Source organism: Stenella coeruleoalba (assembly GCF_951394435.1).
Source record: "Stenella coeruleoalba genome assembly, chromosome: 16".
Lineage (NCBI taxonomy): Eukaryota > Metazoa > Chordata > Mammalia > Artiodactyla > Delphinidae > Stenella > Stenella coeruleoalba.
In genome coordinates this window covers 79257483-79280485 of record NC_137162.1, presented here as the reverse complement: position 1 = coordinate 79280485, position 23003 = coordinate 79257483, and the positions used below count along the sequence as shown (strand labels likewise).

The window sequence follows — 23003 nt, the reverse complement described above, 5'->3', positions numbered from 1 at the left end:
CAAACAAAGACTTTGCTTGGTAAATAAAAATATAGAAGGCGCCTATTTCCCTTACTCCTTAACAACAGAAACCTTTTCCATCTTTGTTTTGTTGGAACAGAAGAACTCTCAGATAAAAATTATGCTATACTCAAGATAAACGCCAGGGCTTTCTGTCTCTGTCTAAATTAATTCAAATCCTGCAAAACACAATTTAGGGTGTCGGTACATCAGGGGCAGGGCAACTGACAGCCAGAAAACTATTAAAGTGAAACAATCTCCCAGCATAGCTAAGATCTTTTCTTCATTAAAAAAAATTATGAAAAACCTCCTTTACTTACGTAAGAAAAACAGTCCCAGAACTTCGGAAGAAATTGAGGGAATTTATGAAGAATCAGTATAATAATCCATTCTATAAAATATTTTATGGACGCTTGATTATTGATGAAACCAGCCTGGAAAATCTTGTCAGTAATTCTATTCAAGAAATTCTGAGAAAAATAAAGCACACAAATTAAACTGTTATAGTTATTAATTTTAAAAAATGTATTTTTATTGAGATAGCACTGACATATAATGTATAAGTTTAGGTGTACAACATGATGTGATGATAATTTATTTTTTAAACATCTTTATTGGAGTATAATTGCTTTACAGTGGTGTGTTAGTTTCTGCTTTATAACAAAGTGAATCAGCTATACATATACATATACCTATGTCCCCATATCTCTTCCCTCTTGCGTCTCCCTCCCTCCCACCCTCCCTATCCCACCCCTCTAGGTGGTCACAAAGCACCCAGCTGATCTCCCTGTGCTGTGCAGCTGCTTCCCACTAGCTATCTATTTTACGTTTGATAGTGTATATATCTCAGTGCCACTCTCTCACTTTGTGATGATACATTTATATGTCACATTATGACTACCACCTTAGCAGCACTAGTCTCTATCATGTCCCATAGTGATTTCTCTTCTGTGGTGGGAAAAATTAAAATCTACTCCTTATCAACTTTGAAAATGGTTACTAATTTTAATTAAGAAATAGTCACTATTAAAAAAACAGCTTAAAGTTTTATCGTGGCATATGAGTCTTTAAAGAGCTAAAATATGACAATAAAATACTGAGGGGAAAAATATATTAAATGGGGCCATGTAAATCAGTTTCCAATTTATTTCTACAACACCTAATTGCCTTAGTATTCTATTAAAAAAACTTCTGAATAAACTTCAATTTTAAGAACTAAAGTATAAATTTTAAGCAGACGACTTTCTCAATTTTAAAGTAGCACATGACAATTTCTACTACATAGTTTATTCATATGAAAACATTATGCTTAAAGGTACGAATGGAATAAATGTCATACCTGATCGAATCTGGGGAAAAGTACAAGCAGAGTCTGCCATATTCGGTTTTTCACTCTGTGTTGTTGAGAGTTCACATAGTATCGAGTTCTTGACTTGGACACCAATTCGTCCTTGGAGGGGGAGAGGGTGGGACCAATATTAAATTACCTACTGAATTCGTGATTAATGAAAATAAAATCAGTGACAACTTCAAGTTTAAAAAGTATAAACTGGGCATAGGAGCCTGTTATACTCTGAAAGGCAGAAGGATAAGAAAGACACTTTCTTATGATACTTTTCCCAAGTTTCCTTTCAAAACAATGAATTTCGTTCTTTTGTTTAACTTATCTTTTAAAAAAAAGTTTTATTATTCTTACTTAATTATTTATTTTTATTTCTGGGCCACGCCGTGCAGCATGTGGGATCTTAGTTGCCTGACCAGGGATCGAACCCATGCCCCCCCCCCCCCCCCGCATTGGAAGCGTGGAGTCTTAACCACTGGGCCACCAGGAAGTCTAAACGTATCTGCTTTTAAAATTAGAAAAGGAACCATACAAATTTACGTAGTAAAAAAAGTACCTGAAAATATACTTCTCCTTCCTTGTGCCCAGTTAAGGGGGAGACATGGGGTCACAGGGGTGGACTTTGCACTAAAAGTTTTTTTAAGTTTATCGTATTTTAGTAAATAGTGACAGATCTGAAGAATATATATTAGCAAGGGAATACAATGCCCCTTGATGGCGTTAAGTTTGGAATAATGGAATCTGCAATTTGATATAAACACCACTGAGACGGGGGCACCTCAGTAAACGGACAGTGCCGTCACCAGACACAAGGCAACGGCAGCACAGAGTCCTCCTACGTTAGCAGCGCTCTCCCCGGCTTTCACGGCCTGTGCTGTCTAACTTCAGCCAATTGGCAGGTTTACTTCTGGTACGTCACTGCGAGTGCTTGAACTGCTAAGTCAAGATACTTTAAGGTAAAAGAAAGCATATTTACTTTTTCTAATAGCTTGATTGCAAGATCTTCCATAAACAACTTATGAGACATATTTGAGTCATCTAATAAACACAGGAACTTGACAGCACAAATTCTCACGTAATGGTCCTCTCTTTTAGTACTAAAAAATATAAAATGATAGTTATGTTAATACATTTTCAAAATTAAAAAATACATTAGGTATTAATTTCAAAATATCAAAACCTTCCAAAGTTTTCTAAAATTAAGGAGCTTCATATTTAATGACAATGCATTTTATTATTATGTTTTTACATCTTTATTGGAGTATAATTGCTTTACCATGGTGTGTTAGTTTCTGCTTTATAACAAAGTGAATCAGTTATACATATACATATGTTTCCATATCTCTTCCCTCTTGCGTCTCCCTCCCTATCCCACCCCTCTAGGTGGTCACAAACCACCTAGCTGATCTCCCTGTGCTATGCGGCTGCTTCCCACTAGCTATCTATTTTACGTTTGGTAGTGTATATGTGTCTATGCCACTCTCTCGCTTTGTCCCAGCTCACCCTTCCCCCTCCCCTGACAATGCATTTTAAATCAGGATAGACAGTGGACGGTAACGAATACATCAACAGGAGATCCTGTACACAAAGTCTGAATGAGCACAAATTCACCCAGACTTCTGGAAAAACAAGGCACACGCTACTGATACTGGGTCAATAATACCTTATCTGTGGACAAAACAGATCACAGCTCATGACACTGTTCCTGGAAGAGGACCACAGACACCTCCTGCTCAGGGGCAAGAACACACACCAACACCTCGATGCTGTCGTCACCGTGCACTCTAAGTGCACGTCTCTAAGCGAAGGGCAAACTCAGAGAGCACTCACTGTATGTGCTGAGCATCCCAGCATTTTCAGTATCCAAATGGGGAAAAATAAATTCACTGAAATTGTTCATTATTTCCAGGTTCATTAAAATGACTATAATGTGAATAAATGTCATTTTAATTTAACAATATCTGTCTAGTAGAAATCAAAATATTCTGGAAACGTCAACTAAATAAATGTCACTTATTGTTATACTATAACCAGCCAAGAAAACAAAAAATTAAAATAATTAACAAGGAAAAATGTATATATTTAATGAAAAGTGGCAGATTTAAAACACAGCTATGACTCTTCGAATAATAAACTTTGTGGTAACTGTACACAACTGTCATTTGTTGTCCTAAACTCTAAAATCAAAGTGAATCATGACAACACAATTTATTATCTTCTTCATAAACACTTATGCGCAAAGTTTTGAAAATTATGTGAGAAAATAAAAGCTTTTAAAAAAGCTCCAAAAAAATTATTTCAGCGGTTAGATAAGAATAGGCTTATCCCAGACATCAAAACTTTAGGGCCTATTCCAACAGTAATTTTATTTTTGCGTGAGCATAGTGACTTGTTAAATAGTGGATTTTAGCCAAAAAAAAAAAAAACTATGTGCACTGATGATCACCCCTCCACCCAAATAAAGAAGAGGGATAGGGATTGCATATTCCCCACAGTTATTTCCTTATTTATGCTGGAGTTGGCACTAAATTTTTTTTGTTTTTTGGTGGTACGCAGGCCTCTCACTGCTGTGGCCTCTCCCGTTGCGGAGCACAGGCTCCGGACGCGCAGGCTCAGCGGCCATGGCTCACGGGCCCAGCCGCTCCGCGGCATGTGGGATCCTCCCGGACCGTGGCATGAACCCGTGTCCCCTGCATCGGCAGGCGGACTCTCAACCACTGCGCCACCAGGGAAGCCCCACACTAAAGTTTTTTAAAGTTTATCATATTTCAGTAAATAGTGACAGATCTGAAGAAAATATATTAGCAAGGCAATATAATTTCTAACACAATTTGGAAGGCTCATGCAATACCTTATACAGAATGTTTCTCATGTGATGTTATGTTTTGAATGCCGCATTTATATCAAGATATGGAGGACCCACCATACTTACTTTTCAATAACTGTGTTCGCTGCACACTCATGCCCAAGATTTTCTATGAAGGTCTGTACATCCTGAATAAGTCTTTCCATAAAACACATGTGACAAAGAACAACAAGTTTTAGAAGAAAAAAATTAAAGTCCCAAATTAAAAATTAATCAATATTCTTCTAACTGAAAGCCTTAAAATAAAGATACAATTCTACCCAAATAGACACTTAATATAAGTTACGTGAGGCTGAAATAATGGCATCTTTTACCTTTGATCACGCCGAAACACCGTTCCAAATATACACGCCTCAAGGACAAGTTCGCTGTAATTTTTAGCAGTAGATAAAGACACATTTGAAGCAGAAACGATCCAAGATTTGCAGCAATAACTGATCAATATATTGAAGACTCCAGTTTTTATAGCAGACATTTCAATTATCCTGTACATAATCTGGAATGAAATACAATAGTTCCTTTATCCTTTGACCAATTAAGTTTTTTCAAAAAAGAGAAAAAAAAATTCATGTTGCTAAAAACTGTTACTTGAATGCCTTCAAATGACAGTTTCAACATAACCATAAACAGAGTCTAAAAAATTAAAAACTCTTCCCTGTTTGCACGATGCGAACCAATCACAGAATGCTAATTTTTCATTTAATACTAAAAATAAATAAAATTTTACTGATACTGATATTCACCCAGAACTATCCCAGAGGAACAACTGCCCACAGTGATAGGGAGTGAGAGGGAGAAAAAACGCCCCACCCTTGACATTTTCAGTTTTCTTTGCACTTGCCAGGGGCCTCCCTTTCCTCAAAACAAAAGAGGCCCCCCTCTCTCAGTGTGTACCGTGGGTCAGGAAAGGACGCAGAGACGGCAGGGTAATAAATGGATTTATTTTCCATCTGCCCCTTTGGATAAGGAGCGAATGTGAATCTGAGGCATGATGTAATTCCATCACCTTATGTTCCCTACTACGTATCCGTGACTGTAAACACAAATGCCTCCAGAAACCAGAAAGACCTTTGGATAGGTTATATCCAGAGAAATATTTCCTTGAACAAGAAAAGCAACCGCACAGAGGCACTGGCAAATGGCAAGTGACGTTTGCCCTCAGGGTCCAGGAGAAATCAAGCCACGGTCTGGACTGGAGCAACAGAAAGGGTGTGCCCCACCTGGACGGGCCAGGGACCAGTGACCGCCGGGACACTGCTGTCACGTAGGAATGACCAGCGTTACCAGATCATACAATTTTCCAAGAGAAGAGGAAATACAGATTTTCATGCAAAGTTCCCAATCCTTAAAAGCTGGCAACTAATTCAAAAGATTTTAATTTTATTATATGAACCAAATATGTTTGTAAGGCAGGTGTGGTTCATGGGCTACCGCTGTGCACCTGCTTCTTTACATCTAGCAGGTTTTGTTCTTACTCATGACACTGAAGAAGGTTCAAAATATTTACTGACTGAATAAATAAATAACGAATCTAATATGTAATTACAAATATAACTTCTTCTTCATGTGCTACAGGTCACACAAATTAAAATGAAAACAAAAAGTTCCCTCTTTTTTCTAAAATCATCAGATTCACAGACATAAAGTAGAACGGTGCTTGCCAGGGGCTGGAAGGCGGGGTGGGGAAAGGGGAGATGCTTAATGGGGACAGAGCTTCAGTTCCACAAGATGAAAAAGTTCTGGGGGTCTTTCACAATTATGTAAATAATAGTTAACACTACTGAACAGTACACTTAAAAATGGTTAAGATGCCACATCTTATGTTACATGTTTTTTAATCCCAATTTTAAAAAAAGTTACCTCTTTGATTTTGAAATATGCCTGGCCCTTGATTTTGGCAGCAATGGTAAGAACTTTGGGATCAAAAACAAACTGAACAAAAGCTTTTAAGTTAGACCAGAATATCAGCTGAGTGTTGCTTAAAGAAGCTATGATTTTCCAAGCCATGTCAAAAGACACTATGCAGAGAGATTCAGAGGAGGTCAGAAGCTGGTAGGGAAAAAAAAAAAAAGAAATACATAATTATCACCATTTCAGAAACTGATGGTCTGTTCTTATGGTTATTCTTTAATTCCGGTCTCACTGTATCTTACCTTGGGAACCAAAATTTTCATGCAGTGGAACACAGGTAAAACTTGATCAGAAGGAAGAATTGTGAGGGCTTCTAGTGCCGACTGCAAAGTCCTTATTGGCATTTGAACAGCAGGTAGAATGGGTTCCAGAATTTCGTCCTCTGAGGCTGGTATAAGGGTGTGATATTTTTTCAACAAGAAAGAGAGGCAGACCCACTGATCGTGAATATATTGTGCAACTATCTTCCCCCATCCTTGGGAAGATGATGACTCTTCAAAAAAACTGAGACAAAGAATAAAGTCACTACCCCATCCTTCTTGGAGTCTGTCTCAATTTCTTTTGCGTGTGGTAGTACACTACCCTTACAAGGGGAGAAATTAAACAGTCATTATTAAATATCCTGTCTACCAATAAACAAGGAAACAACACAAACCTCAATTTCCTAACTACACTGAAAGTAGGTACTTGCACTCACTTTAAATGATTCACTGAAAACTAAATGCAGAAAAGTTAATGGGTTTCCAGTAACAGGGATGAATAATTTGATGATATGTTATCCTGAATGAAGCCTCATCTCGAAGCTTCCATGACCCTCTACGTAAGGTTGAGCAGTCACTAATTATCTCAATGACTCAAACAAAAATGGATTTTTAAACACGAGCAAAAAAGATGCCTTTCACGTATATGCTTCTCTCCAAGGGGTGAACACACCTGCTGTCCTCCTCTGCGTGGGGCTTCTGCAGCGTCTGATTGAGCTGGAGAGAGGAGAGGAACCTTTCCGTGGCTCCCGCATCCCGAGAGTCCAGCTGTAGCTCTGGCTTCTGGTCAATGGCCTCACACACCATGGCCAAGGCAGCCATACTAACGACTCTCTGAATCTGTCTACCCAGTGTCGGTTCCTGGGGAGCAAATGGGACAATCTTTTATTGAACATAAGCAAATCCTAACCAATAAGGACCTGAGCTCCCAGTCTATGGGAATCTCACGCCCTCCTTCCCCTCTTTGTGCCTGCTACTGAATATCAGAGGAAATAAAAGGAAATCCAATGTACGTCACTCTTTACCATTTCTGTACAGACCTGGTGGCAAACAAAGTGGCCATAAAAATTCAGCAATTCAGACTACAAGACAACTTGGACACAAAGTTCCGATGGGTGAGTCTTATTTCAGCTGTTTGGCTAAAGTAGACTTAAAAAAAAAAAAGACTCCTGGCATATCTATAAACACCTCCTTCAGTCGGCTGCACGCTGCTTCTGGTGACACAGCACAGCAGTTAAGGGCTGGACTCGAACCACGTGGCCTGGGTCTGGACCCTGGCTCTGCACTTACCACCAGCTGACTGTGGACACACTACACCCTGGTTTACTCGTCTGTAAGATGGGGACAGTAACAGAATCTACTTCACAGGATTATTGTGAAGGTTAAATAAATCGGTTATTTCACGTAAAGCACTTGGAACTCTACAGGGAGCAGCAGAAAGGAGGAAACCAAGACAGCCTGGCTTTGTTCTTACAGAGAGAAAGTCAATAATCTCAACCAAGGAGCCAGGAGTGCAGGTAAGGACCTAGATAGGGAAAATACTTCCCTGAGAGACCAAAGCAGTTCTGCCAAATACCGCCCACCAGTAACATCTCTCCAGAAAGGAACCTTCTACTACTGATTTCATACCTTCCCTCACCACCACCACAGACAAGTATCTCTGCAGATGAATGTTACTTAGCAACACTGCCAATACAGGAAATAAAATTCAGGGCTACTTTTGAGCCAATACGTTCCCTATTAACCTTAAAGGAATTCAGTGAATTAGTAGAGACTAAGCCAGTCTTTAAAAATCACTGTGGTATGGTTCACAATTCTGGTCTACATTCAAAACTCACAGTGTCTTTTTGCAACGCTAATCCACTAATCCACTAATATGCGGTAGACAGGATGCTGAAATATTCATCGGTTCTCCTTATAATTTTCTTTTAATACGGTTCTCGAAAACTACTTTAAAAATCAGATTATTAAAGCAATCAAGTAGCTATTTTAATTAGCAGCCCAGACTAGACTAGGATTCAGCTCAAATTTTTAAAACCCTTACCGTGTGTGTTAAGGGAAAACAGCGAACATTTACTGAGGACTCTCTATGTGCCAGGTGCTGTTCTAAAGGTTCACCATGCATGAGCTTGCTTTAATTCTCACATCAACCTTATAACCCTTATTTCGCAGGTGCAGTAAATGAAGCACAGAGAGGTTAAGTAAGTTCCCCAAGGTCACACAGCCAGTAAAGATAAAGCCAGGATTCAGAACCAGGAAGTCTAACTCCAAAGCCTGTGCTCATAACCACTATGCCTTATTATATCATGTTTCAGAAATGCCTCTAGGTACTGAAATCTAGTGGAGAAGACATATATACATAAATTATTCCAAAAACAAGTAAGATGGAAAAAAACACAAAAATGGAGGCATAAAGAGCAACAGGTAAATGAAGAAAAGAATGAGACACTGATCAAATTTCATTTAAGAGAAAATGTAACTTGAGCTGGGACGAAAAGGATGCACCAGATACTGACAAGTGTATGTTGAGGGGAGGGCGTTCTCAGTGGAAGGACGAGACACGATGAAAGCCCAGATGAGGCAGGATATGGCATGTGCTGTGATCTGTGAAGCTCCCTATGGTGGCCTAGCGTGACTGCAGCATAGGGGGCTCTGTGGAAAGGAAGGGGAGATGCTGTGAACTGGGCTAGAAAATGAGGTAGAAATCCAAGCATGGAGGCTCTGGACACTGGACTGGTGAATTTGGACACATCAAAATGTCCCTTACTGGTACCCAGGCAAAAGACCTAGTGAATATCCACTATCTGTATCTAAACGATTTTACGATTGCAGTCACCACACCTTTATTATGTACCTAATATTACGACAGGAGTCCCAATCTTCATCAAATATGATGAACGAGGGATATTGTTTTCAAAATTAAATTTCAGCAGATGCTTTTTATGTATCAAAATATTGTCCAACAGTCAAATATGTATTCTGTGTATGCCTTACTCAACATAATTACAAGCCTTGAAGCAAAGAGGATTACCTGTCCACGGTCCATCTCTTGAAGATGCCGAATGGATGCGTTCTTCAAAGGAGAAATAACTCTCCAAATAGGGTTGCCTCTTTTCCATCCAACCTTCAAGTGGAGATTTATAAGTTCAGTTAATACCATCAGGTACAAATGGCAACGTTCCAGATCTGAAACCTAAGAGAAACAATAAAACACTTAACAAGCAAGGTTCATGATTTTCACAAAGCTATGAGAGTTTAGGCAGGAAATAAATTAGTTTATCTAAAAGTACTGAAAGACGACACTGATGAGAGGAGAAGTCATCTCTTCCAGGAAGCCTTCCATCAACTCCCCAGGCAGAGCTAAGCACGTCCTCCTCTGTGCTTAGACGGTGACTCTGCAATCAGCGCGACTTACTCGGCTGGCTCCCCACCTTGATTATGAGACCCTGGAAGGCAGAAACTATGTTCTACCAATTCTTGCATCCCAGGCTAACACATCATAAATAATCACAGTAACAAGTATAGCAACTGCCACTGCCACTTCCTCTGCTTCAGGCAGTTGTAATACTCCATTCTCACGAGGAATGGTCACTGTCCCACTTTCCGAAGTTCAGAGAGGTTAAACAACTTACCCGGCATATCAGAGCTAGTAAGCTGGATGGGGGGCAGGGAAGGGGACAGAATTAAAGGCAGGGCTTCTCGACTCACAGACACAGGCAGACTGGGTTCGGTCCAGCTCTGTCATCACCAGCTGTGACCTACTGCAAGAGACCTAACCTCTTTGGGCCTCAGATTCCTTACCCGTAAAATGGGGAGGGTAGTATCTCTCCGTCACAGGGTTTTTGTTGAAAGAATTAAGAGAGAAAGCATTCTGAAGGAACTGGCCCTGGGTGGTAGCCTTGCTTATTATCGCTGTGCCAATCCCTCTATCCTCAGGCTTCCGTGGCACACAGGAAGCACAGAATTCATGCAGTGTAGCAGTTTTTACCGAGCAACGCTTAGATGCCAGGCGCTTTGCCGAGCTCTAGGATACAACGCAGAGAGAAGGAAACAACGCCAGGGCTTGGTGCCAAGACTGAACACAGGGGGTGAGCGTGAGGGATCAAGCTGCCAGGATTCCCAAGTTTTAGGCTGGAAGAAACCGGCTGGATCATGTACATCCACCGAGAAGGGAACCTGGGGCGGGGGAAGGCGGATAACCTCCTGCAGGAACGATAAGGAGTTCAGTTTTAAACAGCGTATATGGGGGAAATTCAACCTGAGTTGTCAAACAGCAACTCGCTGAATGGGCGTTCACCTCAGAAGGTCAGTCTGAGGTAGAAAGCAATGTGACGGGCCCTGGCATAACTAAAGCTGGGGATGCCGGTGAGGTCACCTAGACGGGAGAGAATGAGAAAAGGAGGGGCCCGGGCCAACCTGAGAAACTCTGACTTCCAAGGCTACGCCGCAGAGAATGGACATTCGTGGGAGTAACGGCCAGAGGGAGGGGAAACAGCAGGAGGATGATGTCATAAACGCCAGCGTCTCAAGGCGGAGGCGTCAACAGTGTCCACTGGGGCTGAGGGGGTCAAGAGAAACGTGGTCTGAAAAGCATCGCCAGGTGCAGGACAAAGGAGCCACTTCTACTCACAGGAGCTGAGGGGTCTGTTTACAGACCAGCTCACAAAGGGAAGGAAACAGGGCACCAGAAGGAACGTGGAACTGAGCGGGTCCTTGTTAGATGAGGGACCCTTACCCCTTACTTTACCCTGTTAATCAGCCTCTCTCTTTCCTCACGGAAAGAATCCAGGAGGAAAGGAGAGGTGAGAAATACAAGAAAGAGAGAGGCTGACCAACAGGGTAAAGTCGCTGAGCAAATGGGAGGGGATGAGGTCCAGACCACCTTCCTCTCCTGTCAGGGAGGGAAGGCAGGGAGGATGGATTCAGGGGTGGGTGAGGCAGACACCGGGCAGTCTGAAGCGGGGGCGACGCCGGCCGAGGCTGCTGTTTCCTCTGTGAAGTGAGGGGGACGGTTCATCTCTCCCTGATTCATGGCCCCGTGCGGGCAGCTTGAAATCAACCACAGGAACGAATAAACACTACAAATCAGGGCTTTTCCCCCAAGAGCCAGTTGTTAGATACTGACCGTCACGCTGCTGAGGGGAAGGAAAATGGGGGAAGAGATTTTTATTAAACTCTAATAAGCTACCAAACAAATGTGCTTAATTGGGAATTCTAATACCTAATGTATGAAAGAGTGGATTTTTCAAAATAATTTTAAACTATTATATAATGAGTTTACTTTAAAAAATCTTTCCATCTGAAGGATAAAATCACATTTACCTTTCCCTTTTTTTTTTTTTTTTTTTTTGCGGTACGCGGGCCTCTCACCGCCCAGCCTCTCCCGTTGCGGAGCACAGGCTCCGGACGCGCAGGGCCCAGCCGCTCCGCGGCACGTGGGATCCTCGCGGACCGGGGCACGACCCCGCGTCCCCTGCATCGGCAGGCTGACTCTCAACCACTGCGCCACCAGGGAAGCCCGAAAGCTTATATCTTTTTCTGCTCCCAAAGGCCGCTTTTTGAGAAACTATCACGTTAATTTTCAACTTAATACAGTGCCTGCCAGTCAGTACTCACTCAAAATATTGATGAAAAGACTGAAAAGTTACTCCCACACATACATACCCTACTTAGTTCCTTCATAGTAAGTCTTCTGAGAATAAATTCCGAAACACTCTCCGTGGTAGACATGACAAAGTTCTGAAGGAGAGGAAACACCTCGTCTGTATGCGCAACTAAAAGGAGAGAAATAAGTTTATTTGGTACAAAGTACACCCGGCGGTCTAGTAAAAGCTCACCTATGTTAAGCATAGACATGAATCACTTACCAAAAATGAATTCTAACAATAGAATAGTCATTGATACCATGGGGACCTCTACAATTAATCTTAAAAATCGTTTAGGCGTTTTAGTTCTGGATAAGATGCAACAAAGACACACTGTCCTCTCTCACTGAATTCAGCTACAAAACCTGGAGGGAATACTCCAAACAGCTGTTTGAAGACTCTGAAAGGCACAAAGCAGCAGATGGATTCAGAAAGAAGTAACCCTGAACAGAGGTGAGTTTGCGCCTGTCCTCCTACACACTGGACCCAGGTGGCAGAGCAGTCAAGAAAGCGGGCAGCAGACTGGGCGCCCACCTTCTGGTCAGGGAATGAAAAAGGAGAATCTCAGAGAACCGAACGGTGAGCACTTAGGAGAGTCCAGAGAGGGAGGCGCTCAGGAAAATGGCCCCAGCAAGTTCTGGGCTCACCCCTGAACTGCTAGGCCTGGATGTGATACTATTCAGCACGTCGAAGACTTTCAGAACGGAGCTAACAGACAACTGGACAGGTCCCAGCCTGACCATCAGATGGAACACATGGGGCACAGGTCAAGATAGCATTGCAAAGGACATGAAAACAAAACTGTGGAACCAGCACCCACAAAAGCCGGAACATTAGGAATTGAGGCCTAAACCAAGCCAGGCTGACTGTCTGTTACACAAAAATATCAACACTGTCTCAGGATCTGACCAAGATCCAGGGTCTCACAACACAATATTCAAAATATCTAGGATACAATCGAAAATAACTGGGTATATGAAGCGTGAGCTATTCCCTATCTCACATGGGAAAAGAATCTACGAATGAAAACACCAAGATGATGGTGATTTAAGAATAACCTGACCAAGACTTTAAAGCAGCTATTAAAAAATGCTTCAACAATCAATCAACACACACTCTTGAAACAAATGGAAAACCAGAAAGTCTCAAGAAAGCAAGAGAAGATATACACAAAAACCAGACAGAGATTTTTATCACTGAACGTACAATAACTGAAAATTTAAAAACTCAACTGGATGGGTTTAATAGAAAGGAGAGGCAAGAGAAAAGAATCAGTGGGCTTGAAAACAAATCAATAAAATATGCAATCAGACACGGTATAGCCAAACTGCTGACAACCGAAAATGAAGAAACAATCTTGAAAGCACAGAGAAACAACTTATTACCTGGGGGGAAAAACAATGTGAAGGACTACAGAGTTCTACTGAGAAACCATGGAGGCCAGAAGCAAATGGAACACTTTTAAATTGCTGAAAGGAAAGACCCATCAGACCAGAATTTTATATCCAACAAAAATATTACTCAGAAGGCAAAATCAAGACATTCTCAGAGGAAGGGAAACCATGAGAATTCATTGCCAAGAAACTTGCTACAAAAGCAATATTAAAAGACATTTTTCGAACAAACGGTATACAACGCCACAGGAAAACATGGAACGGCAGGGATGAAAGAGCAAAAGAAACTGTGAATATCTTAGTAAATACAACAGACTCTTCTCTTGAGTCTTTAAAATGTGTTTGATGGTTGACAGCAAAAAACACAACATTGTCCAGTAGGATTTTCAACAAGAGTAAATGTAAGATATCTGTAATAAATGGGGGGGAGGAGGTTAAGGGACCCATAAGGTAGTAACATTTCTATGTTAATTTTAAGTGGCAAAATATTAATTCTAAGCCGACTGTAAAAAGTATGTACATTATAATCCCTAGAGTAAGAGATTAGTCCATAATTATAGTGGGGTTCAACCATCCTAAAATCACAAAGAATACAAACCTGAAAAACACCACGAAGCTCTTGAATACAACTGACATTTATAGAACACTCCCCCCAACGACAGCAGAACGCACACTCTTTTCAAGTGTACGTGGAATAGTCACCAAAATAAACCATACCTAGATCATTAAAGAAACCTTAACAATTTTTTAAAAGTTGAAATTGTACAAAGTATGCTCTTTTGACTAGAACAGAATTAAATTAAAAAGCAATAACAGAGGGCTTCCCTGGTGGCGCAGTGGTTGAGAGTCCACCTGCCGATGCAGGGGACGCGGGTTCGTGCCCCGGTCTGGGAAGATCCCACATGCTGTGGAGCGGCTGGGCCCGTGAGCCATGGTCGCTGAGCCTGCGCTCCGCAACGGGAGAGGCCACAACAGTGAGAGGCCCGCGTACCGCCAAAAAAAAAGAAAAAGCAATAACAGAAAGACAACAGAAAAATCTCCAAATACATTTGCAAATAATTCACGGGTAAAAGAGAAAAGTCTCCAAAAAAATATATTCTTAACTGAAAATACAATATACCAAAATTTGTGGGATGCAGTTACAACAAAACTTAAGAAAATCTAAATGTCATTTTAAAAAAGAAGACAGATCTAAAATCAGTGACCTAAGCTTCCACCTAAATGTCAATAACAAGGCAAAATAAACCAAAAGTAAGCACAGACGTAAACATAAAAACCCAGAAATCAATGAAATTGAAAAGAGAAAAATCAACAGAGAAAATTCAATGAAACCAAAAGTTCGTTCCTTGAAAAGGTCGATCAAATTGATAAACCACTAGCCAGTCTTAGAGAGACAGAGAGAGAGCACTGCCACTATCAGGGGTTAGAAAGGAATTATATCAGACCCCAGATCCTGCAGGCATTTAAAGCATAAGGGAGCACTACGCACAACTCTACAAATACAACTGTCCTCATTCACAAATGACACCACTGTCTACCAAAAAGTCCCAAGGACCTATTGAAAAAACTGCTACCACTAGTAAGTGCTTCAGCAAGGTTACAGGATACAAGGCCAACACACAAAAATCAATCACATTTCTGTATACTAGCAATGCACAATTGAAAGCCAAAACATTTTAAAATATATCATTTACAATAATCTTCCTCCAAAAGATATAAATCTAACAAAACCTGCACAGGATCTATATGCTGAGAGCTAAAAAACTCTGATGAAAGAAATAAAAGACAGCCTAAATAAATCAAGAGATGTACCATATTCATGAATTAGAAGCCTCAATATAATAAAGCAAGCAATCCTAAAAAAACTGATCTGCAGACTTAATGCAATTCCAATCAATTCCAGCAGGATTTTTTTTTTTTTGGTAAATGCAAACAAACTGATTATAAAGTTTATATTGAAAGGCAAAGGAGCTAGAATAGCTAGAAATATTTTTGACAAAGAAGAATAAATTTGAAAGAATCACAATATCTATTTAGGGACTTACTGTAAATCTACAGTAACCAAAACAGTACAGTATTGGCAAAGGGCTAAAAATACAGATCAAAGGAATCCAGAAACAGATCCACATAAATACGGTCAATAAATTATGGAGCTATAAATCACATATCTTACAATTCACCCATTAAAAGTGTATAATTTAATCCTCTAGTACAGACACTCCCATTTACCACTGCAACAAAAAGAAAATACCTAGGAATAAACCTATCTAAGGAGACAAAAGATCTGTATGCAGAAAACTATAAGACACTGATGAAAAAAATTAAAGATGACACAAACAGATGGAGAGCTATACCATGTTCTTGGATTGGAAGAATCAACATAGTGAAAATGACTATACCATCCAAAGCAATCTACAGATTCAACGCAATCCCTATCAAAACACCAATGGAATTTTTCACAGAACTCGAACAAAAAAACTGCACAATTTGTATGGAAATACAAAAGACCTTGAATAGCCAAAGCAATCTTGAGAAAGAAAAACGGAGCTGGAGGAATCAGGATCCCAGACTTCAGACTATACTACAAAGCTACAGTAATCAAGACAGTATGGTACTGGCACAAAAAACAGAAATAGAGATCAATGGAACAGGTTAGAAAGCCCAGAGATACACCCATGCACATATGGTCACCTTATCTTTGATAAAGGAGGCAAGAGTATACAATGGAGAAAAGACAGCCTCTTCCAGCTGGGAAAACTGGACAGCTACATGTAAAAGAATGAAATTAGAACACTTCCTAACACCATACACAAAAATAAACTCAAAATGGATTAAAGACCTAAATGTAAGGCCAGACACTATAAAACTCTTAGAGGAAAACATAGGCAGAACACTCTACGACATAAATCACAGCAAGACCCTTTTTGACCCACCTCCTAGAGAAATGGAAATAAAAACAAAAATCAACAAATGGGACCTAACGAAACTTCAAAGCTTTTGCACAGCAAAGGAAACCATAAACAAGACCAAAAGACAACCCTCAGAATGGGAGAAAATATTTTCAAATGAAGCAACTGACAAAGGATTAATCTCCAAAATATACAAGCAACTCATGCAGTTCAATATCAAAAAAACAACAACCTAATCCAAAAATGAGCAGAAGAACTAAATAGACATTTCTCCAAAGAAGATATACAGATTGCCAACAAACACATGAAAAGATGCTCAACATCACTAATCATTAGAGAAATGAAAATCAAAACTACAATAAGGTATCACCTCACACCGGTCAGAATGGCCATCATCAAAAAATCTACAAACAATAAATGCTGGAGAGGGTATGGAGAAAAGGGAACCCTCTGCACTGTCGGTGGGAATGTAAATTGATACAGCCTCTATGGAGAACAGTATGCAGGTTTCCTTAAAAATTAAAAATAGAACTACCATATGACCCAGCAATCCCACTACTGGGCATATATCCTGAGAAAACAATAATTCAAAAAGAGTCATGTACTACAATGTTCACTGCAGCACTATTTACAATAGCCAGGACATGGAAGTGTCCATTGACAGATGAATGGCTAAAGAAGATGTGGCCCATATATACGATGGAATATTACTCAGCCATGAAAAGAAATGAAATTGAGTTATTTGTAGTGAGGTGGATGGACCTAGAGTCTGTCATAGAGAGCGAAGTAAGTCAGAAAGAGAAAACCAAATACTGTATGCTAACACATATAGGTGGAATCTAAAAGAAAAAAAGGTCCTGATGAACCTAGGGGCAGGACAGGAATAAAGATGGAGACGTAGAGAATGGACTTGAGGACACGGGGAGGGGGAAGGGTAAGCCGGGACAAAGTGAGAGAGTAACATTGACATATATACACTACCAAATGTAAAACAGATAGCTAGTGGGAAGCAGCCGCATAGCACAGGGAGATCTGCTCAGTGCTTTGCTACCACCTAGGGGGTGGGATAAGGAGGGTCAGAGGAAGAAGCAAGAGGGAGGGAATATGGGGATATACATACAGCTGATTCACTCTGTTATACAGCAGAAACTAACACAACACCGTAAAGCAATTATAGTCCAGTAAAGATGCTAAAGAAAAAAAAATGGTTAACGTGTAAATTTTGTTATGTATATTTTACCACAATTTTTAAAAAATAAAAGCTACCTCAGGAAGAAAAGTTCAAAGAGACACAAAAGATCAAGGCCAGAAAACAAAAGCAACTCAGGAAAAAAGTGACAGCAACAAGGATTACAAGTGGATACTGTATGTGGATATATCCACATATATTGGGTTGGCCAAAAGTTCATTTGGGTTTTTCCATAAGATGGTATGGCAAAAACGGAACGAAATTTTTGGCCAACCCAATGTATTCTATGTAGATATTGTGACACATTCAGGAAGTAGTTAGGACAGAAGAAGTGTGATTAGGCCAGTTACTTTGACCATATAATCCAAAGCAACAAAGGGAGAGTTATAGTGTCACTGTAAGTACGTTTCCTCAAATATTAAAACAAACACTGTACAGTTATTCTGAATTAAAAAAAAATTACCACTGGAACATCATTTATTTAGAGCTTTAAGCTGACAGAAGCAGCAGAGACCATTTAACCAAAGTTATGAATTAGGCTTTAGTTTATTTTGAACATTTTAGGACATCTTTGGGGGAGTTTTAAGGAAAATGGGTTTTCCCACATAAGCCATTATTGCTCATAAGTAGGTGAAAATGTATTTGCATTTCCCAGGAGTATGTTTTAATTTTACACATCTTCCCTTCTGTAGCAGACCCAGGCTCAGCCCAGTATCCTTGTATATACTATATAAATAGCTGTAAATACAATGTAAATAGTTGCTGGAGCACGGCAAATTCAAGTTTTGCTTTTTGGAACTTTCTGGAATCTTTCCCCTGAATATTTTCAGCCCATGGTTGGTTGAATTCATAAATACAGACAGCTGACTGTACCTAGTTATTTCTGACTTTACCATTATGTGCTCATTGACCCTTGTACTAGTAGTTAATCCTAGATTATTTACTCATTTATAAAATGGAAAAACTCTTTTCCTCTTCCCCCATCAAAGAAATCCTTTCAGGATTTAGATCTATTTAAAGTTAGTTAAATAGATCTAAATTAGCAGACGTAAGCTATTATATACAGAATGGATAAACAACAAGGTCCTACTGTATAGCACAGAGAACTATATTCAATATCCTATGATAAACCATAATGGAAAAGAATATTAACAAAAGGTAAATAAATATATGTATAACTGAATCACTTTACTGTACAGCAGAAATTAACACAACAGTGGGAACAGCTATACTTCAATTAAGAAAACATTAAGTTAATTAAGCTTATTATGGTTTACCAATTACCTGGAAGTCAATTACTATCAAAATTACACACTGATTTCTCTGGCTCTTACTTGTAGTATAATGAGAGACGCAGGACCATCATTGGGAACTTACATTCTGCAGATGAGAACATAAAACGTGTACAAAACTGCTTAGAAAAACAATTTTCCATTATCTTAAAAGCTGGCTATGCACATACTCTAAGAACTGGTCACTTTGGCCCCAGGGGCACGCATGTGCCCTGGAGAGACACAGGCCTAGAAGAGACACGTAGACAAGTGTTCAAGGCAGCACTGTACACAACAGTAGTAGACGAAATGCAATCCAGTGTCCAGCAACAGAAGAACGCGTAACTGTGGTGTCATCACACAACGGAAGGTAACACAACGGGGAAAATGCGCAAGTGTAAGAAAGGACACGCATGGATGATTCTTAGAAACCTGCTAAGTGAAGAAGTTACAGAAGGCTTCTTACAGTAAAGTAACGTTTCTATAAAGCTCAAAAGCAGGAAAATGAGACAATACATTGCTGAGGAGCATCGATGTATGTGGGAAAACCATTTTTTAAGTGCATGGAAGTGATACAGATAAAAGTCAAAATAAGGAGGCAAAAGGCAAGGATTGAGGAGTCATAGGTAAATTCCTTCTTAGCAACAAATGCCGTGGTGGTGCGTTCGTGGGTGTTTATTCAATTATTTTGCATCATAATTACATATAACCATCACACGTTCTTGTGTGTATCAAATATAACAATTTTCCAAAAGGTACCCGTAACCCAGTCCTGCACTTGAAGGCACTGAGTCTAGTGCTTTCAACAGTCAAGACATGTCAAATGAACCCAAATTTATGCCCTTAAAGGAGTTAAAAGTCTTATAAAAAGTTACTGTTACGTGTACAGCATTCGGTTCTGCTACCATTACCAAAAATACCAGAACTTGGAAACAAGCTTTAATATTTCACAAGCCTATATTAAAACCTAAACTTTCATATTATCCTCAGGTTTAACCTAATACCAATGCTTCTCTAGGATACTCTTTTCTAAATAGAAAATTTCTAAAATTCCAAATGAAACTGGTCAGAAAGATTGGGAATCAAGGCTTACCCATCGATATTCTCATATCTGATGTCCATGGGTTTTCAACTACTGTTTTACATAAATCTTAGTTTAAGGAACGAAGAAAGTGCTCAATGCTTCCATCTACCACCACTGTACTTCCTGGATGAAGTCTTTTCTACTTAGAGGTGCTGAGGGATGAACATATTTCAAAACAAATAATTATAAAATTATTGCTATTCTCATGCTTTACTTTCTGCAACATCCAGCAGCACAGTGGCAATTAGGAATGGATCTTGGCTTAAAACGTATGAACTAGGGATCATTTTCAGTAGTCTGGAAATCAATGAGAGCCCATTGGGGAAAAAAAAAAAAAGCAAAAGCAAATGAAATCACATTCTAAAATCAACAGTGAGCAACAAATGTAAACATGAAAATGTCAGCTCGGTGAGGGCAGTCTGCTACTTTGCCTCTGCATCCCCAGCACCAGCAGGAGCTACTCAGTAAATATCTGGTGAATGCACGAAGTTAAAAGGTCAGGAATTTCCTCTCATTCTGAGTACCAACGATATATCCAGCAAAACACCAACAGAAACCAATGATCCTCACCATCTTGGGTACCGGAACCTTTCAACAAGCAAGTGTGCAGTAACTTCAACAGCAACTGCAGGCATCTGTCAGTTTTCAGCAAGGGCATGTAGGCATTTGTACCAAACTTCACAAGGGCATCCAGGAGAGGATCTAAGAATATCCTTAATACATTCTGTGTCCTCCGCTTTTCACTAGACATTAAAAGACACGCCCAAATCAAGCATTTCAAAAGCATAAAGAAACTGTTTTCCATCTACAGTCGTGGAACTGGTTAGCTAATGCTTCCATTGGACAGAATTACTATTAGGGATGATCCAAACACCTAGAACCTGTTAGGATGGACCTTTCTGTGTGTGCTTTTTCAGTGAGTTCAGCGAGTCACTGGAGAAGAAAGCACAGGGAGCAACACAACTCTGTGCTCGACTCGGGGCACAGTATGAATGAAATCCTATATCCAATTTACTGGCAAATTAAAATGCTGAGACCTCGCTTCCATATTTCAAAAAAACCAAAAAACAAAACAAATCCATGCCAGCCAAGGAAATGAGACATGTTAACGAAAATATATATAAAGCACTAAAGATTTGTGAAAAACTGTTGTCACTAACTTTAGTACTAAAACTTTGTCTAGAAAAGAGATTTGACGTTAATCAATAATCAAATTAATTGCATTATCATGCAAATACGTACACTACCTAATGAAGCTGCTTACTGCAACAATTATAATCTGGTGACACGTTTCTCACGTTTCTCAAAATACAAATGAGATTGTTTTATCTTTATTACCTTTTAAAAAAATAACACATTTTACAAAAGGGTAAAATCCAGTAAATGTCTTTACCTAATCTTATGCTAGGACCTTACAACCCATTCTTCTAATATTCTTATACAAGACCTGTGATTCGTGTATACAGGTTTTTTTTTTTTTTTGACCTTCTCTAGTTTAAACCTCTAATCCTATGAACTTATTGTTAATTTTAAACATTTTTAAAGTATACTGCCAATGTTCTAGTTCCTTCCTTGAATACACTGTGATCAATTCCATACCCATCATTGAAAAGTCTGAATATGTACCATAAATCTGATTAGCCTTTTTTAAAGAAAGTTTTCTTTTCAAGTTTAGAAACACTTACCTATACTGACTCTTCATTCCTTCCACATCTATGGCCAGCAAGACCATCACAGCAACAAGCTTGGCTTCAAGCCAATCAGGCATACAGCAGTCTTCTCCTCCTTAAATAACAATAGTTAAGGTTTGCAAAGCATTATCAAAATCCTTCCAGGATGATGTTTCAAAAATAACACAGCTAAATGATTATGTTTTATCCATATTAGAGAAACACAGCTGAGAAGAAATACAGTAGAACACCCCACAGCGTGGCTCACTGTTACACACTTAACTGTGAACACAAAGACATCTCTGCATGCGGACTACGTGCCATGCACTGGCCTCAGTGCTGCAGACACAATGGTTCCTGTCCTCACAATACTTACAGTGCAGGAGAAAAGAGCACTCATCAAAGAATATGCAGAGAAATGTAAAATGATAACTGTAGCGAGTGCTCTAAATGGTGCAAGTAGAGTGTATACTGGGAAGTAAGACAAAGTCACTCTGAAGCAATGACAGTTGAGCTGGGTATAAAAAGCTGGGAAAGAATGAGGTAGGTGAAGGGAGACATGACCTTTCCAGGCGGAAGGAAGTACATGTCAAGGGCCTCCAGCAGGGGAGAGCACACCATAGTCCAGGAAAGGGCTGAGGTAAACAATAGGAGGGAGCACCAAAGATGAGGTTACAGGACCAGGCGGGAGAGACCAGGGACTTCGTAGGCATGTAATGGGTTTCTGTTTTCATCCCAAAGGCAAGAGAAAGACACTAAAGGTCAACGTGAATGTGTATAAAGAAGTGGAGGAGACATCTGTTAGATCAAAGTTTGTATTTTAAAAAGATTTCTCTAGGTACAATGTGGAAAAGAGATTTTTAGAGGAAGCAAGAGTAGATGCAAGGTGACCGGTTAAGAGGCAATTCTGGCACCTCAGTTGAGAGGTGAGAGTTCCCTGAAATGGAACCAGAAAGGGGATGGACTGGATACAGACACAAAGGCTTTGCTTCTTAGAACTGTGTTCAAACCCCAGTCCTACTGTTTGTTAGCTGTGGGAGTCTGGGACAGACGAATGTTCTCTCCGAAAGCTTAGGTCATCTTCTATGAAATCAAACTAAATAAACCTATGACTTTCCTTGGGTTTATTATAAAAATTAAATAATATATGCAGAGTTCCTAGAACAACTTTTGGAAGACAGAACTTGGTTAAGTGATAAAATTATTTTCCTATCACTGAAAGCCAGTTAAAGTAAAATAAATCATAGATAGAACATTTCATTTTCATTCTATTGTAAGATAATACTCTTCATCTCAACTCCCAAGAAAAATTAGTTAAGGGATCTAGTTTTCCAGCCCAGCAGTTCAGATACTTAAAACATATTTTTAAATATTCTAATAAATTTGGGGAGTAATTTAATATATTTTGATACAAATTAGAATAGTACAGAAGACAGACAATACTAAAAACATACTTGTATGG

The 23003-nt window shown here is 39.6% G+C and overlaps 1 protein-coding gene across 2 annotated transcripts in view; it reads right to left on the bottom strand.

The window, feature by feature from the left end:
• Positions 1-23003, bottom strand: part of TARBP1 (tRNA guanosine 2 -O-methyltransferase TARBP1) — a 61658-nt gene that overhangs the window by 12325 nt on the left and 26330 nt on the right. For both annotated transcript variants that reach the window (XM_079899708.1, XM_079899709.1), the window contains exons 11-22: positions 21557-21656; positions 20442-20614; positions 12044-12153; positions 9411-9572; positions 7053-7240; positions 6362-6623; positions 6069-6257; positions 4523-4704; positions 4275-4346; positions 2319-2439; positions 1340-1450; positions 321-470 (exon numbers count right to left, since the gene is read on the bottom strand). In XM_079899708.1, coding sequence (XP_079755834.1) covers positions 321-470; positions 1340-1450; positions 2319-2439; positions 4275-4346; positions 4523-4704; positions 6069-6257; positions 6362-6623; positions 7053-7240; positions 9411-9572; positions 12044-12153; positions 20442-20614; positions 21557-21656 — 1820 coding nt within the window. The remainder of the gene's footprint in view (positions 1-320; positions 471-1339; positions 1451-2318; positions 2440-4274; positions 4347-4522; positions 4705-6068; positions 6258-6361; positions 6624-7052; positions 7241-9410; positions 9573-12043; positions 12154-20441; positions 20615-21556; positions 21657-23003) is intronic.